The sequence below is a fragment of the Engystomops pustulosus genome, chromosome 8, assembly GCF_040894005.1.
Source record: "Engystomops pustulosus chromosome 8, aEngPut4.maternal, whole genome shotgun sequence".
Classification (NCBI taxonomy): Eukaryota; Metazoa; Chordata; class Amphibia; order Anura; family Leptodactylidae; genus Engystomops; species Engystomops pustulosus.
In genome coordinates, this window is record NC_092418.1 from 19,110,057 (window position 1) to 19,130,064 (window position 20,008).

The window sequence follows — 20,008 nt, forward strand, 5'->3', positions numbered from 1 at the left end:
AGAGTGCAATGCAAGTTCTGCACGTTAAGAGCATGCGCAGAACACGCATGTGAAAAACGCAAGTGTGTAAGGGGCCTCAGCAGACATAGCCCTGCTCTGGGTGCACAGAGGGGCTCATTTGCATGAAGATTTAAACTGAATTTGTCTGTAAATGACAGATCGCTGGAAAACAGGGAAGGTAGGTCTGGAAAGCTTCTAGAGTGCACTGCACAATAGCGCACATTTACTAACAACAGTGCAGTGTGTACTATGTGTAGTTGCCTGTGTAGTATGCAGGGGGCGCCAGATTCAGGAATTATGGGACACGTTCTTCATGCATCTGCTTCCCCTGTAGCAAGATGGAGTGCGCCACTTTTATTTTTGGTGCACCTTTAATATGGGCTGTGCGACACACTTCTGTCTGACTTTGCATATTAAATTTAGCACCTGGTCTGACAGAGCACTGGATCGCCCCCTCAGTGTAGAAATTTGTGTGGCATGAAGAATAGTGGAGCTTTTTAACCCCTTAATGACCGCCCTATCGGGAATCTACGTCGGTCATTAAGGGTACTTCTTCTGACGCGACGCCTTTCTACGGCGCCGCGTCAGAAGAAGATTTCGGGACATCGGGTCAGTATAGTGCCGGTGTCGGGCTGTGATATCACAACCCAGACCAGGCACTAACACCCGGGATCGGAAAAACTCCGATCCCGGGTGTTTAACCCCTTACACGCCGCGGTCAAGCATGACCGCGGCGTGCAAGTGTGTCCTTCGTGGATCGGACCCCCCCGGTGTGCTTACCGGGGGATCCGATCCCTCCTGCCGCTGCCCCGGGTCCCGACGAGTGACCCGAGGCTGTCGGCTCCTCTTCTCGCCGGGTCCTGCCTTCCTGGCAGGACCCGGCTGTAAGTAACTGAGCATGCGCGTAGTGAACCAGAGAATAAAGATAAAATATTATTTTTACGTTACGGTGAGCGGGGGGAAAAAAAATGCTAAAAATCCAAAATAAAAATTGATGATTTTGTTTGTGTCCCCCTTGAAATAGTTAATAAAATCTCATGAATAAGCTATAGACCCCCCTAAATGAATTATCTATACATTGTATCTCATTCCGTAAAAAATAAGCCTCATATGTTTGCATTACCAAAAAAAATAAAAATGTATAGGTCGTACAATGTGACAATACAAATCTGCTGTGAATGGCGCCTCCATTCATTCTATACTTGGCCGTGCGCTCGTACAGAAGTTTACCACCACATATGGGGTATCAGTACACTCGGGAGGAATTGGGCATCAAACGTTGCAGTGCGTTTCATCATTTAATTTATTCTGAAACTGTCAGTTTGGCCTAAATGAATGTATTTTCCAAAAAAATTCCATAGTTTCTAAATCGCAGGTCCATATTGTTTTAACCCATGTGAAACACTTAAAGGGTTAATGGACTTAATAGAAGTTGTTTTACATACGTTGAGGGGTGAAGTTTCTATAGTGGGGTAATTTATGGGGTTTTACTATTATTTAGGCCTTACAAAGTCACTTGGAAGCTGAGTTTTCCCTCAAATGTGAGTTTTGGCAATTTTCATGCAAATGAGAAAAATCGCACCTAAAGTTCTGCACCTCATAACATCCTAGAAAAATGACCGGAAGCATAAAGCTTTTATCAAGCTTTTTGGGTAGTTTTACTTCCTATCTGGAAAGCAGAACATTTCAAACTTGGAAAATGAAGAATTTTTACAAACTTTTGCCAAATTTTCACTTTTTTTCAGAACGAATCGCAAAACGTATCACTTAAATTTTATAACTAACACGAAGTACAATGTATCACGAGAAAACATTCTCAAAATCACCCGGATATGTTAAAGTGTTCCGAAGTTATAACCAATTATCGTGAGACATGTCAGATTTGAAAAATCGAGTCTGGTCATTGAGCTGAAAACTAGTGTTGGTGATAAGGGGTTAAGTCAGACAACAAACTGGCGCGCTGCCTTAGTAAACGTGGGCCACTGTTCAGGAACTGGAATAATCCTTAAAGGGGGTTTCCATTCTAAGGATGTCCTAAGAATAGGTCATAGATATTATATAATTGATGATCCAATGCTGTTCTCGGCATCTGATACACATAGAATGAAAACGGAGGAAAACAGCACCGTTCTCTGTTTAGTGGCTAGACCACGTCACTGCAGCTTAGCTACCAATTAAAAGAATGATCTGCAGTAACCTGCTCTGACCACAACACAGAGAATGGCGCTGTCTCCTTTCTGTTCCAACTGTATTAGTTCACATGACTGTTACTCTGTAATGTCGTTTTATTTGTATATGTTCCCAAGAATCTGTAAAGTGCTATGGAATTTGATGGCTCTACATATAAATAAAGATTATTATTATTATTTGTAGGGGGGCCCGGGGATGGACCACGTCCAGTTTATATACGGACTTTTTCTATAGATGTGTTTGTTGTATCAATATTTTTAACCCATACTACTCATCTGTCTTCAATATGGAAAGTGGAAACTCCGATTGTGACCTAGAGGAAAAGATAGTAGCAAGGCCTCTTCCACACTAGCGTTGCGTTTCACGTCAGGGTGCAATGCGTGAAAAACTGACGTTTTTGGCTGCATTTTTGTTCCATTTTTAGGCCCCTTCCACACTCGCGTTGCATTTCATGTCAGAGTTTGATCCGGGTGCGATCAGGGTTTGGTCAGTGAAAAACGCACATTTTGCATCAGAGTGCAATCAGTTTTCAGTCAGAGTTTGTTCAGTGTCTCAGTTTTTCACGCGCGTTTTCAATGCAATTTCAATGCGTTTTTCACGCGCAGAAAATGCGCGTGAAATGGACTCAGGACTGAGCTCTATCTTTTCTATGGCAATTGATGCGTGAAAAACGCATTGCACTTGCATTGCACTTGCAAGTGTCTCAGAGTGCAATGCGTTTTTGATGCGTCTCCATAGACTTGTATGGTGCGTTTTTCACGCGCGTGACTTGCAAAAGTAGAGCATGTCGAGATTTAAACGCGCGTTAAAAAAAATGCGCGTGTGTGCGTGAAAAATAATGCAAGTCTGAAAAGACCCATTGGTTACAATGGGTCAGAGTGCAATGCAAGTTCTGCGCGTCAAAAGCACGCGCAGAAAACGCGCGTGAAAAACGCAAGTGTGAAAGGGGCCTAACTTGGAGTAATTAGCGTTTTTGCGTTTTTCACGCGCGTGTTGTTAGTGTTTTTTCGCGTTTTCGGCGCATTTTTCACGCGCGATTCAATGGGAGACTCGAGCATTTTTCAAAGGGACCATGGTTTGGGATTAAAATGTGTTATTTAATTGAAAAATAATGTCTTCTGATAAATTGCAAACATCTGCGATCTATTCTTCACTGTTCCGCGCGTATATTATCTCCCGACAAGTTAGCAGATGTGAAGAACAGTGAAGAATAGAATAAAATCATTGTACACAGTGAACACAGTGAACATAGTGACCACAGGATCATTTAAGATAAAAACACAGTGCAGAACACAGTGCAGAATAGATTACAGATGTTCGGCACATCTGCTTACTTGTCGGGAGATACGCGCGGAACGGTGCGAACAAAATAGCATGTGAAGAACAATATATATGTGTGAAGAACACATTGCAGATGTATTTAAACATCTGCAATGTCTTCTTCACACACATATATAGTGTTCTTCACATGCTATTTTGTTCGCGCCGTTCCGCGCGTATCTCCCGACAAGTAAGCAGATGTGCCGAACATCTGTAATCTATTCTGCACTGTGTTCTGCACTGTGTTTTTATCTTAAATGATCCTGTGTTCACTGTGTACAATGTTTTTATTCTATTCTTCACTGTTCTTCATTGTGTTTTTTTAATTAAATGCTCGATCGCGAGCAGGGGAAATAATGTTATTCTGGTCACCTAGCAACCCTTACGTTTAAAACGCATTGCACTCGCATTGCACTTGCAATGATTGCGAGTGCAATGCGTTCTTGATGCATCTCCATAGACTTGAATGGGGCGTGAAAAACGCGCGTGACCCACAAAAATAGAGCATGCTGCGATTTTGACGCGCGTGTAAACGAACGCAAGCACGCGCGTTAAAAACAACGCTAATGGAGAAAGACCCATTGAATACAATGGGACAGAGTGCAATGCGAGTTCTGCGCATCAAATGCACGCGCAGAACTCGCGCGTGAAAAACGCCAGTGTAGAAGGGGCTCAAGTGTTCTGTTTCCCTACACTGCCCCTGCAGGTAAAATGCAGCATAACAGTGTGTCCAATACATCAGGGTCCTTAACAGAGTATCCCCTTTATTACTTTTTTTTATAACTGTGGGGGGTCATTGTGAGAATTAAGGGTGATCTCTTTGTCTTAACCGTAAATTGTGTCAATGCCGAAAAGACATGGATAGCTGCAGCCATTTTCAGCAGTGCTATATAGATTGCGGGGGGGGGGGGGGGGTGATAATGGCGCTTTACATAGAGTGAGTGATGTGTTTTGTCCTCTGAGTTACACAATTATGTAGCATGGAGCGGAGGCGTGCAGGAAAATACACCGGAGAGGACAAATTAATCAGGAGTGACGAAGGATGCTGTAGGTAATTACTTCACCACATCGCCCTTCCCCCTACTTAGAACGAAGACTTATGTAAAATGGGATTTCATGTCAGAATTAGCGCATCGCCCATCACAAAGTGCAATTACCATGAAATGAGCTGAGGTCCGGCAGAACTAATGGCGCACGAACACTCAGTCGGGGGATTAATGGCCCCCGAAAGGCAGATTTAGGGACAATGGAGCCGACACAGTCAGAAATAGAATTTGACTTTTGATAATTTGTCGTATTTCGCACAATAAAAGAAGATTATGCAACTTCTTCTGAGGGCGACAAAGCACAAAATTACCATAAGGCCGGCTGCACACGTGGAGTTTTGAACCCGTTTTTGGGCTGTTTATAAGCGGTCCGTAAAAAAAAACGGATGCGTTATATAGTAATTTGATGCTGAATTTGCAAATGACCATTATATAGCAATGTTTAAAATCAGTGTTAGTAGAAGCAGGACTGTAAAATATGGATTTATATTTCAGGGTAGTAGTAGTAGTAGTAGTCACACGTGGCGTTTTTGAAAGCATTGAAAATGTGTGTGTTTTTTTTACGCATATGTTTTTCAAATTTTTGCTTGCATTTTTAAAACCGCAATTCTTGATGTGCGTTAATTTCAGCTGTGTCTCTTTGTATTTGTAAACGCGCACAGATCTTGCTCTCCCTGCTGTTTGTGCACGTAATCACATGTGTTTCAAAACGCAGACTACAAACGCATGCGTTTTTTTTTAATGTATCCGTTTTTGTTCTGTTTCCCAGTTATCTAAATTAAAAACGGCCAAAAACGAATGCGTTTTCAAAAAATGTTTTTAAAATGCATTTTTAAATGGACTGCTTAAAAACGGGTTCAAAACGCCACATGTGCCACCACCCTAAACCTATCCTGACCAGCCATGAAGGGGTTAAGAGAATGTTCAGGAAGACACGGCTGACGCACTCTTCCCCTACAGAGACTGATGTGAAGTAGCGGATGAGATGACACAGGTGGAATGAAGAGACTCCATGTCCGGCCCACAGGTGGCGATGATGAGACGACCTTAACCCTAAAGCTGCTGGAGGTTGGGGAGAGTGCATAAAAGAAGCTAATATTTTTTTTGCATTTCACCTTTGAGGAGCCCATAGGGAAAGCCTCTGAATACTGAGGGGGAAACTGCTGGGACTCCCCATGGATAATGGGCAAACGGCTGCACATACCGCACCTGAGCTCCATTCACTTCTCTATTCTCCTGGAGGTCAACTATAAGTTAATGGAGCGCAGGTCGGGAATGTGTCCCAGTTTTTGTTAATGCTGGGGGTGCCAGTAGTCAAATTCCCAACAAGTGTCATTAGATTCGCGACCCCTTGGATCGTGCAGGTTCAACACTTTTGTTCTATTCATGTCATGGCTTTGCTGCAGCCTCTTGACGCTGAGCTCTAGGCACCCGTCCTATAGATTCTATGATGTGGGGACTCATCACTCGATAAAAGAGAACAGATTATCGCTGCCATGGACGGAAGTATTACAGAGCCGGAGAGTTATGAACATGTCTGACGATACCTCCCGCGTAATCATTAGTGACACCTCAAAATGGTGCAATAGATCTTCTTACCCTATGATCAAATATTCTGCCCTTTCGCTCAATGACGATGTATGTGGAGACATTTTCTATACTTGTTTATGCCTTTTCCATCATATGTTGAGTCATTTGGCACTCAGATATTTTTTTTTTTACCCTATTACATCTCACTGCTGAGGTTTTGTTACAGTTGCCTCCTTTTTACACTTTCATTTATGTGAAATAATTATTATGATGTATTTGAGTGAATACGCTTAATAAATTGTAACAAAAACTCAGATGCGAGAACTTTTGGCTCTCATGGGAATGTTCACAACAAGTTGCCCAATGTCCCGTTCACATTAGGTTGTGACTACCCAGCTACAGTGTCAGGGCATGCTGGGAGTTGTAGTCTCACGGCTTCCCCCAGACACATGAGGTTATTTATATCACATACAATTCTATGTTTATCCATGACATGTACGTCTTACATCATGTATATATGGAGGGCTCCACTCCACACATCTTCTCCAGTCTATTATCTGGATCTGGAGGGTCCTCCTTAGACCACCGCATTATCCCCACAGATGCCACCGCCGCTGACTAACACACTTACATGTGAAGAGCACTTGAAGGGGTAAATACTTGGGAGAAATTGCTCACATTTTCTCAAAAGAGAGACACATTATATCTGCTACATATGCAACAAGGAGATTATTGTTACTGTAGCAAGAAATTAAAAACTAAACCTTTCCACCAGGGGGCAGGATCTGTGAGTAATTCAATGTGGCACATTTACTTACCCGGCCGCTGGAGTTCAAAGAAAGTCTGCTGTCCGTGTATAACGCACATCTGCCGCGATTCACTGAGACCGTGGGCCCGATATCCGGCATGTGTCGCTTCCCCGCTCAGGTCCGACAGAGTTCACCATGTTTTTAGTGCTGCATCTAAGTGCTTGATCTTGCGACACAATTTGAAAGTTAAATTCGGCGCTCATTCCGAATCATTCGGATCGTCCTACGGCACGCCCCCTAATTTGTGTGCGCCAAAATTCCAGCGCACACACTTACATACCTGTATTTACCACAAAAACTGTGCACAGTCTGTCAAAAGTGCAGCGCGCGAACCTTAGTAAATGAGCCCCAATGTGCACTAAACAAGTGATAGGGCATTGGTCTGCAGTCATACACCCTACTTGTATTATGTCATTTGTGACCATATTTGAATGTATTATCCCTGTACTGTGACATCACTGTGTGTATTATCCCCTGTACTGTGACATCACTGTGTGTATTATCCTGTACTGTGACATCACTGTGTGTATTATCACTGTACTGTGACATATTTGTGTGTATTATCCCTGTACTGTGACATCACTGTGTGTGTATTTTCTCTGTACTGTGACATCACTGTGTGTATTATCCCCTGTACTGTGACATCACTGTGTGTATTATCCCTGTACTGTGACATTGCTGTGTGTATTATCCCTGTACTGTGACACCACTGTGTGTATTATCTCTGTACTGTGACATCACTGTGTGTATTATCCTGTACTGTGATATCACTGTGTGTATTATTCCAGTACTGTGACATCACTGTGTGTATTATCCCTGTACTGTGACATCACTGTGTGTGTATTATCCCTGTACTGTGACATCACTGTGTGTATTATCTTTGTACTGTGACATCACTGTGTGTGTATTATCCCTGTACTGTGACATCACTGTGTGTATTATCCCTGTACTGTGACATCACTGTGTGTATTATCTCTGTACTGTGACATCACTGTGTGTATTATCTCTGCACTGTGACATCACTGTGTGTATTATCCCTGTACTGTGACATCCCTGTGTGTATTATCCCTGTACTGTGACATCACTGTGTGTATTATCCCTGTACTGTGACAGCACTGTGTGTATTATCCCTGTACTGTGACATCGCTGTGTGTATTATCCCTGTACTGTGACATCAATGTGTGTATTATCTCTGTAATGTGACATCACTGTGTGTATTATCCCTGTACTGTGACATCACTGTGTGTGTGTATTATCTCTGTACTGTGACATCACTGTGTGCATTATCCCTGTACTGTGACATCACTGTGTGTATTATCCCCTGTACTGTGACATCACTGTGTGCATTATCCCTGTACTGTGACATCACTGTGTGTATTATCCCCTGTACTGTGACATCACTGTGTGTATTATCCTGTACTGTGACATCACTGTGTGTATTATCCCTGTACTGTGACATCCCTGTGTGTATTATCCCCTGTACTGTGACATCACTGTGTGTATTATCCCCTGTACTGTGACATCACTGTGTGTATTATCCTGTACTGTGACATCACTGTGTGTATTATCCCTGTACTGTGACATCCCTGTGTGTATTATCACTGTACTGTGACATATTTGTGTGTATTATCCCTGTACTGTGACATCACTGTGTGTGTATTTTCTCTGTACTGTGACATCGCTGTGTGTATTATCACTGTACTGTGACATCACTGTGTGTATTATCCTGTACTGTGATATCACTGTGTGTATTATTCCAGTACTGTGACATCACTGTGTGTATTATCCCTGTACTGTGACATCACTGTGTGTATTATCCCTGTACTGTGACATTACTGCGTGTATTATCCCTGTACTGTGACATCACTGTGTGCAATATCCCCTGTACTGTGACATCACTGTGTGTATTATCTCTGTGTATTATCCCCTGTACTGTGACATCACTGTGTATTATTCCTGTACTGTGACATCACTGTGTGTGTATTATCTCTGTACTGTGACATCACTGTGTGTGTATTATCTCTGTACTGTGACATCACTGTGTGTGTATTATCCCTGTACTGTGACATCACGGTGTGTATTATCTCTGTACTGTGACATCACTGTGTGTGTATTATCCCTGTACTGTGACATCACTGTGTGTATTATCTCTGTACTGTGACATCACTGTGTGTGTATTATCCCTGTACTGTGACATCACTGTGTGTATTATCCCTGTACTGTGACATCACTGTGTGTGTTATCCCCTGTACTGTGACATCGCTGTGTGTATTATCCCTGTACTGTGACATTACTGTGTGTATTATCCCCTGTACTGTGACATCACTGTGTGTATTATCCCTGTACTGTGACATCACTGTGTGTGTGTATTATCTCTGTACTGTGACATCACTGTGTGCATTATCCCTGTACTGTGACATCACTGTGTGTATTATCCCCTGTACTGTGACATCACTGTGTGTATTATCCTGTACTGTGACATCACTGTGTGTATTATCACTGTACTGTGACATCTTTGTGTGTATTATCCCCTGTACTGTGACATCACTGTGTGTATTATCCCTGTACTGTGACATCACTGTGTGTATTATCCCTGTACTGTGACATCACTGTGTGTATTTTCTCTGTACTGTGACATCGCTGTGTGTATTATCACTGTACTGTGACATCACTGTGTGTATTATCCCCTGTACTGTGACACCACTGTGTGTATTATCTCTGTACTGTGACATCACTGTGTGTATTATCCTGTACTGTGACATCACTGTGTGTATTATCCCTGTACTGTGACATCACTGTGTGTATTATCCTGTACTGTGACATCACTGTGTGTATTATCTCTGTACTGTGACATCACTGTGTGTATTATCACTGTACTGTGACATCATTGTGTGTATTATCCCCTGTACTGTGACATCACTGTGTGTATTATCCTCTGTACTGTGACATCACTATGTGTGTATTATCTCTGTACTGTGACATCACTGTGTGTGTATTATCTCTGTACTGTGACATCACTGTGTGTGTATTATCTCTGTGTATTATCCCCTGTACTGTGACATCACTGTGTGTATTATCCCTGTACTGTGACATCACTGTGTGTATTATCCTGTACTGTGACATCACTGTGTGTATTATCCCCTGTACTGTGACATAACTGTGTGTATTATCCCTGTACTGTGACATTACTGTGTGTATTATCTCTGTACTGTGACATCACTTTGTGTATGATCCTTGTACTGTGACATCACTGTGTGCATTATCCCTGTACTGTGACATCACTGTGTGTATTATCCCCTGTACTGTGACATCACTGTGTGTAATATCCCCTGTACTGTGACATCACTGTGTGTATTATCCCTGTACTGTGACATCACTGTGTGTGTGTATTATCTCTGTACTGTGACATCACTGTGTGTGTATTATCTCTGTACTGTGACATCACTTTGTGTGTATTATCCCTGTACTGTGACATCACTGTGTGTATTACCCCTGTACTGTGACATCACTGTGTGTAGTATCCCTGCACTGTGACATCACTGTGTGTATTATCCCTGTACTGTGACATCACTGTGTGCATTATCCCTGTACTGTGACATTACTGTGTGTATTATCCCTGTACTGTGACATTACTGTGTGCATTATCCCTGTACTGTGACATTACTGTGTGCATTATCCCTGTACTGTGACATTACTGTGTGTATTATCCCTGTACTGTGACATCACTGTGTGCATTATCCCCTGTACTGTGACATTACTGTGTGTATTATCCCCTGTACTGTGACATCACTGTGTGCATTATCCCCTGTACTGTGACATTACTGTGTGCATTATCCCTGTACTGTGACATTACTGTGTGTATTATCCCTGTATATTTCATTGATATGTCATAAATACCTTAGATGAGGAAAAATACTTTTTATTCCAACTACTTAAATAAGAATTGCTTTTTTTCCTAGTGCAGGAGGGCGTGCCCCGGCTCGGTCTTATTAACGTTTCCATTGAAACGCATGCGATTGTAAATGGTGTGCTACATGTGACCGCACCCTGAGAGTGGTGGCGCACGTTAACGTTTTGAACCCATTTTTAGGCCATTTCTAAACAGTCCGTTAAAAAACGCATGTGGTTTTTAAAAACATCCGTTTTTTTAATCGTTTTTGTCCGTTTTCCAATTATCTTAATTAAGACAATTGGGAAAAATGGTCAAAAACGGAGGCGTTTTAAAAAAAATGCATTTTCAAAAATACATGCGTTTTCAAAATTGCATGTGTTTTTAAAATGCATGCGTTTTTTAACGGACTGCTTAAAAACGGGTACAAAACGCCACGTGTGTCACCACCCTAAGGGTTTTTTGTCACTTAGGGTGAAGACACACATGGCGTTTTTGGGCCGTTTGTACTAAGTGCGTTTTCAGATCGTTAAAAATGCGTGTGTTAAAAAACGCATCCGTTTTTTAAAAACGCATGCGTTTTTGCCCGTTTTTCATTGCGCAATTTCGGAAAAAACGACAAAAACTGATGCGTTTTCAAAAAACGCATGCGTTTTTTAACGCATGCGTTTTTAACGATCTGAAAACGCACTTAGTAAAACGGCGCAAAAAGGCCATGTGTGTCTTCACCCTTAGGACAAACCCTTTTTTCTGAGAAGTTACTTGTGATAATTATCTTATCGCAGCATTTGTCCTTAGTATGTCGTAAGATGTGGGAGCAGGTGTCTTATTTCCCTACAGCACCTCCACAGGTGGAATGAAGAACTACATTCTTACTACAGAATCTACATAGGACATGGATACGCCGGGTCCTCCAGAGTGTGAGACCCTCCTTTTAGACACTCTGCACTGATTGTTGAGGGTCTTGATGATGATAGGACACTATGTACAAATAAGTTCTGTGTATTACATCTTGTCTCCTCTCTGCAGATCTCTTGTCGTATTATGGGGTGTGAAATGGCTCCATCAGGTGGGGGCGTATCGCTGGGATGCAGCGGATGGCAGGAGTCACGCTGTGAGAGTGCACTTTACCAGGAGCCGCCATCATATCACCTTCACCATAATAGTAAGAACATTGAATAATCACATTAACCCCTAGATGGAGCGGGGAGAGCCGTAACATATGGAAGGAGGTATAAACTCCCTATGTGTCCGGCACCTAAAGGGTTCCCACTGCTCCAAAAATATATGGAATTCTTGGAAGCTCAATCTGACATTGTCTGACTCACCCCAATTGTGTACTATCATGTGAACAAACACTTACCCACGTACCCGAGCACTACACCTGATACAAGAATAACTCGGCTACATGACGGGTCTCAACCTGATATACACAAACCGATCCCGGGGAATCTGCATATGGTGACACTAGACATGTGGCGGTATTATTCAGATATTTATGGAGATTTATCATGTCTCTTAGAGCAGAACTGTTCTAGTTACCCATGGCAACCAATCAGAGCTCAGCTTTCATTTTCCCACAGCTATTTATAAAAGGTAAGCTGAGCTCTGATTGGTTTCCATTGGTAACTAGAAGTTTTACCTCAGAAACTTGATGATAAATCTCCACCACTGTGTTTAGACAGTATTACAGATTTATTTGTGCACTGAATGATTATTTGGCATGTGATATTATTTGGATACTATATGTAGGTCTATACAATAGTGAATAACATTAGGCGGGTCTCTGTCATAAACTGAAATCAGGTAAACTGTAACTTACCTCAGGTGACGCACATTATAATAAAACCGCCTGCTGCAGAAGTCCTGCCCCCTCCTGAAATGTCTTCCCTTGACACACCCACATATTTTGGGAGATTTATCAGAAGTGTCGGAGGTAAAACTGTTCTAGTTTCCCATGAAAACCAATCAGAGCTCAGCTTTAATTTTCAGAACAGCTGTGGGGAAATGAAAGCTGAGCTCTGATTGGTCGCCATGTGCAATTAGAACAGGTCTGCTCTTAGACGCTAAGGCTGGCGCCACACATAGCGCTTTGTCTGCGCTTGCAAACGCAGACAAAGTCACGCCAAGTAAACGCCGAGGCCCACCCCGGTGGGCGCGACTTTGTTTGCGTTTGCAAGCGCAGACAAAGCGCTACGTGTGGCGCCGGCCTAATAGTGACACAGTGCATTCTTGGACCGTTCTTGGACCTTTTTTAGGGTGCGGTCACATGTACCGCTAGTTTACAAATGCAACAGTAGGGTAAAGGGGCTGGCTGCGGCACAATCACGTATGCGTTTTTATGCAAACGCAACCAGAACTAGGGGGTGAAAGTGGCGGATTGTGGAAAATAATCGCGGATTGTGGACAATAAACTGACGTGGCGCAGAGGCCCACATAACTATGCCCCCAGGTGTCTTGCGTTGTTTTAGACGCGACGTGTGACTGCACCCTTAACATTTGAACACATTAATTTTGTTAACATATGTGTTAACAAATGTAAACAGTAATGTGATTGGGCAAATCACCTCTCCTCAGCTGTTGGTGTGATTGCGCCCTAAGGGTGATGCCACACATGGCGTTTTTGGTTAGTTTTTAAATATGCGTTTTCTGTCCGTTTAAAAACTCATCCGTTTTTTGGCCGATTACCATGCATTTGGCTGCTTACAACCTGTTTATTTATTAAGATAATTGGGGAAAACAGTCAAAAACCGTTCCATTTTCATAAAACGCACGCGTTTTTAAACGGACTGATAACGCATATTTAAAAACGGACTAAAAACGCCATGTGTGGCATCACCCTAAGGGTATGAAGAGGAGTTTCAATTATTTTCCAATACCTGTGACTTTTAACGTATATTTTATGCCATAAACTCCCTACCTCATGGTGTTTATTGATAAAAAGCAGCAAAAAATCTGATCTTTTTACCCCAGTAGAACAAATGATGATTTATAGGCAACCTAGAAAACAATTCCGGAAAATGAAGAAATTTCTAATCATTTCCATATTTCATCCAATTACTCATGAAATGACCAATATTACAGCCGCCTCTATATTAGCTTTTATTAATTAAAAATTACATCTTTGTCATATTTTCTTTCATTTACCATTAAAATTGTTCTCTGCGGAGGCCTAAGATTAATTACATTTATTGTAATATAAAACATAGCTGTAAGCCAGACCCCCCCTCCATGTGGAGAACTTAAAAGGACCATCCATATCAATGTAAATGTCTAACGTATAGTTACAATAAATTTCATCTGTTTTAGAGAAGTGAGAAGGAAAGCGCACAGGGTGATCAGTGTCTCGGGGTCTAGAGGACTTGACATGTCCTTGCAATGTATAGACAGCCCATGAAAGCAGTGTAATACTTCATATCTCCAGAGATGGCGCTGCAGAGGAATTTTACACAAGATTACAATGTTCTGGTGTAGTTTAGAACTGATTTTTGGGTATTAGAGCAGTGAGATGCCATTGGGTTGCATCCTGCCCATAGTAGTTGTCAGAGGGTTCTCCAGTTTGATGCATTATAACTAGAAGAGCAAATGTGTGATCACCGCAGAATTCTGATACATCTTTTACTTAAAGGGATTTAGTCTCCTGTTAGCGCATTACTTTACAGTTGGGACCTTTCCCTGATATTCTGAGAATCTTATAGTACTAATGATAAGTCATTGGTAGTCGATTGACCACAAAGTTTATTAGAAAGTTGCAGAAGTTTGGCAGCTGACCCTGCTGCGCCTGTACATCTCGGCACAATAATAGTTTTCTTTCTCTCAGATGTTTGTGAGGTGGATGGTAAATGATCCTGTATTATGCCGCTGACATTTCGCACAATCCAGCTCCATTACCATGAGTAATTACACGGGTTTTATTGCCGATATTTGCCGTCTTTTATCTTGCTGTAAAGTTTAACATTCGCGGATAATTTCTTTTATTTGGAGAGCGATGCGCAGACCTATTTGTTTCCTGGATAATGAGGTTTTCTACTTGTTGTTCAGATTGTGAACCAACGACACCACAATAGAAGGAATTACAAATCAGACGTCTCATTATCCTGAGCTATTGTCTAGCGGAACAATCAGCTGCGCACTGTGCCCTCTGCTACATCGTATGGGAGTCTGCAATACCACCAGCGAAATCCTATACAGGGGTCTGTGATCACCGAGGGCATGTGATAGAAATATTGGACAGGACAGGGACACGCTGCCACTTGGGGGACAGGACAGTGACACACTGGGGGTACAGGACAAGGAAAGAATGACACTTGGGGGACAGGAGACATTGGCACTTGTAGTGCAAGACAGTGACACATTGACACTTGGGGGGGACAGGACAGTGACACATTGACACTTGGGGTACAGAACAAGGACAGAATGACACTTGGGGGACAGCACAGGGACACACTGACACTTGGGGTACAGGACACACTGACACTTGTAGTGCAAGACAGGGACACGCTGACACTTGGGGGGGGGGGGGGACAGAACAGGGACACGCTGACACTTGGGGGACAGGACAGGGATACGCTGACACTTGGGGGGACAGGACAGGGACACGCTGACACTTGGGGGACCGGACAGGGACACGCTGACACTTGGGGGACAGGACAGGGATACGCTGACACTTGGGGGGACAGGACAGGGACACGCTGACACTTGGGGGACCGGACAGGGACACGCTGACACTTGGGGGACAGGACAGGGACACGCTGACACTTGGGGGACAGGACAGGGACACGCCGACACTTGGGGGACAGGACAGTGACACGCTGACACTTGGGGGACAGGACAGTGACACACTGGGGGTACAGGACAAGGAAAGAATGACACTTGGGGGACAGGACAGGGACTCAATGACACTTGGGGGACAGGACACACTGGCACTTGTAGTGCAAGACAGTGACACATTGACACTTGGGGGGACAGGACAGTGACACATTGACACTTGGGGGGTACAGGACAAGGACAGAATGACACTTGGGGGACAGCACAGGGACACGCTGACACTTGGGGTACAGGACACACTGACACTTGTAGTGCAAGACAGGGACACGCTGACACTTGGGGGACAGGACAGGGACACGCTGACACTAGGGGAACATGACAGGGGCACGCTGACATTCGGGGGGCGGGGGGACAGGACAGGGACATACTGACACTTGGGGGGGCAGGACAGGGACACGCTGACACTTGGGGACCATGACAGAGACACGTTGACACTTGGGGGACAGGACAGGGATACGCTGACACTTGGGGGACAGGACAGGGACACTCTGACACTTGGGGGACAGGACAGGGACCGGCTGACACTTGGGGACCATGACAGGGATACGCTGACACTTGGGGGACAGGACAGGGACACGCTGACACTTGGGGTATAGGACAGGGACACGCTGACACTTGGGGGACAGGACAGGGATACGCTGACACTTGGGGGACAGGACAGGGACACTCTGACACTTGGGGGACAGGACAGGGACACGCTGACACTTGGGGGGACAGGACAGGGAGACGCTGACACTTGGGGGACAGGACAGGGACACGCTGACACTTGGGGGGACAGGACAGGGACCCGCTGACACTTGGGGGACAGGACAGGGACCGGCTGACACTTGGGGGGACAGGACAGGGACACAATGACACTTGGGGGTACAGGACAGTGACGCCCTGACAATTAAGGGGAAAGACAGTAATACTTTTCTATATATTACATGTAGCATTATAGTCATTTATAACTTAATTCCACCAAAACCTGGTGCTATTTCCTTATAATTTTTCGATTTTGCTGTTAAATATATTTATCATTATTTCTTGCAAAAATCTTCCCGCCTTTCCCCGGGTTCAGTAACAAGAGATCTGGACATAGATGTGCACTCCATCGGTCACACAGAGGTTTTCCTTAAGAAGCTGTGACCATGAAATCCTATATGACACAGACTCTGGTATAGATCAGACCCCCCCCCCCCTCCCCCCACTAGTTACATGAATTGGGGTGACATGAGTTATATTGGGGATAATAGTAAGAGCAGGGGATGATTGAGCAGTCTGTATTATCCTAGCACAGAGGGCAACCCCCCTGGAAGTGTGAGTGTTATCTCAGTGATGATGTGCAGACTCCCCCCTCCTCATATGTCTCTTTATATAGAGGAGCAGGGGAGTTAGTTACAGATCTGATACCAGACTCCAGGCTGAATACAGGGGTGTACTCCAATAGAGAACCTGAGGAAATATCTGACTATACTTCTCCTCATCTCTCACCATCTTGACCAGACCAGGAGGACACTCAGAAGTGACCCCACTTATTCACCTCTTCTAGGAAGACTATGGGTTTGCTGATCAGCCCCATTAGCTTTTGTTTTCTAGGGACCCTACTTCTAGCTGCCCCCCATCCAGGAGCATCCTGGTACAAGCACTCTGCCAGTCCCAGGTACCACACTGTTGGCAGAGCCTCAGGACTCCTCATAGGTGTTCGCCGCTCACCTTACTTATGGAGAAGAGATGCTAGAGAAGACCCCTGGCCAGTAATCCAGCAGGGAGCAGAAAGGGATGTGGGGTTATTACAAACACCCTTGGCTGGGGAACAGCTTCAGTTGTCCCTTGATCCAGGAGAGAAGAACTTACTAAAGAATCTAATCCAAGAGAAGCTGCTGAGGAGCCTTGAGGAAGAAAGAAGCCTTAACGAAGTTCAAGACGGGAAGAGCCTGGAGCAAGGATCTTGGCAGGACAATGACCTAGGAGAAGACAAAGGTAAAGAGGACCAGAGCCAGATGACCAGGTACTCAGGGGAAGAGGGCAGAAGAAGTCTTGAAGAAAGCATGTGGTCTACCATGGAGCCAGGAGACGGAAAGAGAAGCCCAGAAGAAACTTGGATCACTCAGGAGCCCGAAGAAATTGTGAGAAGCCTAGACGAAGTGCAGAGGAAGGCAAGGATCCAGGATGGACGTATGAGGAACTCCAAAGAGAGAGGATCCAGTGGAGAAGACCTCCTGTCCATGTTCCTTCACCTGCAGGAGGAGAACAGGTCACATCCCCAGCCATGGAGGACACTGACTGCCAAAGACAAGCAGGTAACATTTGTTCCATTTTTTATATGTGGGTGACTCTGAGGCTTCTGGATACTGTATCTCTATAGTTATGTAATCAAAATTGTTTCGCCCGGCAGTTTTCCAGAAACTGTTTGAAGATGGTAATGAATAGATTGATACACAGGGGGATTGTGTCTGGTATTGCATTGTACACTTAAATATATAGCTGAGCTGTAATACCAGGCTTAACCTTTAGACAAGGGTGGCGCTGTTTCATAAAATATTACAGTCACTCCCTTCTTAGGAAGAGAAATTGTCACATTGGCCCAGTGAGCAAGATTATGGATGATATTTGTACAGTGAGCAAAATGAAAGTTAATGAAATTTCAAAATATATAATATAGATGTTTGTACAATTTTGATGAGCAAGACTGAGATTGGCACAGTGAGTAAGAACAAAAACTAAATTGGTGCAGTGAAAAAGAGCAATGGTATTCCTGTACGGAGATGTAAATATACATCATAGGGATCTAAAAGTTTACACCCCCAATAAGTTTGCTTGCTTTATGACAACATTTAACTCAAAAGTATGCATGAAAGCCATGTTCTTTAGCCACCAAGCCACTCCCTTACTGGGACAGTTTTAAAGATATTTCCTAAAACTAGATGCAGCTGTAACAGTGCAGATAATTTCATAAAGAAATATTAGTAACATTGAGGATAGGTCAGTGGTTGTACATAAAAAGAACATTAGTATCCGTAACATGAAAAAAACTTAATATTGGTAACATTAAGGAATAGAATAAAAGATGATGAGGACTCAGTGAGCAAAAGTTGTAACAGCTGGAAAGGAATAGTTATAAAAAGTCAGTGCACTAGTGTAAGTAAGGAAAGTATTACATTCTGCACAGTAGGCCAGTGATATTTGTAGATTGAAGAACAACTAAATTGACTCAGTGAGGAAGAGTATGTATAAAAGTACAGTGAGGAAGTAATACTTTAATAGTTGACAATGGCTATATTAGTGGGGAGGAACAACAGTGATATTTGTAAAGTAAGAATGGGTACTTATAATAATATTATATGATGGAGATACAGTGAGTAAGAGCAGTCATATGTGGGTACAGTGGGCATGTACACTTATAATAATAGCACATTGATGGAGATTACCTCTAATAGACAAAGTGAGGGAGAGCAAAGATGGTGGTAAAGTGAAATGTGCACTGTAATAAAAATGCAGTGAGGAGGATTTTCTGAAAAAAGAGCAATTATGCTGGAACAGTAAGCAAGAGCACTTAAAATCGTGATTATAGTCATTTAGAAAGTCTACTTAAAACAGAGACATAATGAAGAAAAACTCTGTTAATAGTAATACAATGAGAACAAGCTCCTACAAGTCTGGTCCAATGAGATAGAGCAGGGAGTTATTCAAAGCACTTAGAATAGTGGTACAGTGAAGAAGAGCACCTATAATAAATATGTAGTGTGAAAGGTCCTTATAAAATAGATACCATACTGAAAAGTAGTGATGTGAATGCAGTAAGAATATGGACCTATAATGATGGCACAAGGCAGTAGAGTGGTTCAGTACAAAATAGGAGCAGCAATGTTGGTGCAGTGAGTAAGAGTTCTTATAGTGGTGATTCAATAAGGGAATGTTCCTGTGATTGTGGTATAGTGAGGAAGAGCTGAAATAATAGCAGAATAGTGAGGAAGAGTTGCTATCATTGTGGTACCCAGAATAGTAGTACAATGAGGAGGACCACTTATACTAGTATTATAGTAAATTAAAGTTTGAAATATTGCGGTACAGTCGGGAAGAGCACCCATAAAAGTATTGCAGTGGGGAAGTATATCTATAATTGTAGTCCTGGGTGGAAGAGCAGAGAAATTGGCGCAGTGAGAATTGAAAGCGACAAATCTCGTTATAAAACCCCTGCTTTATAAAGCGCTTCGCTCAATAAAAACACAGATAATTCATCTTCAGTCTGGATTAATAGACTTCTCTTAATAATCCTCAAACAAAATGCTTCTCCGCAGCTGCAGAGGAATAGATGATGCACCAGGGAGCTCTGGATGTACCTGACTTCTAGTCATTGATGGGGGCTCTGTGTACTGTAATGTGTGCAGTGATCGCTGGAGAATTGTCAGGGAGAT

At 43.2% G+C, this 20,008-nt stretch overlaps 1 protein-coding gene across 5 annotated transcripts in view; it reads left to right on the top strand.

Annotated features, from left to right (window-relative positions):
* NPW (neuropeptide W) overlaps window positions 1-20,008 on the top strand; it is a 34,602-nt gene that overhangs the window by 12,805 nt on the left and 1,789 nt on the right. For 3 of the 5 annotated variants that reach the window (XR_011849283.1, XR_011849285.1, XR_011849284.1), the window contains exon 3: window positions 11,814-11,949. Coding sequence is in view for 1 of the 5 variants with exons in the window: in XM_072119998.1 (XP_071976099.1) it covers window positions 17,150-17,893 (744 nt within the window). In the remaining 4 variants the exon portion in view is untranslated. Of the gene's footprint in view, window positions 1-5,514; window positions 5,625-11,813; window positions 11,950-16,508; window positions 17,894-20,008 lie in introns of those variants that run through there. The other 2 variants (XR_011849286.1, XM_072119998.1) reach the window with 2 other exon arrangements.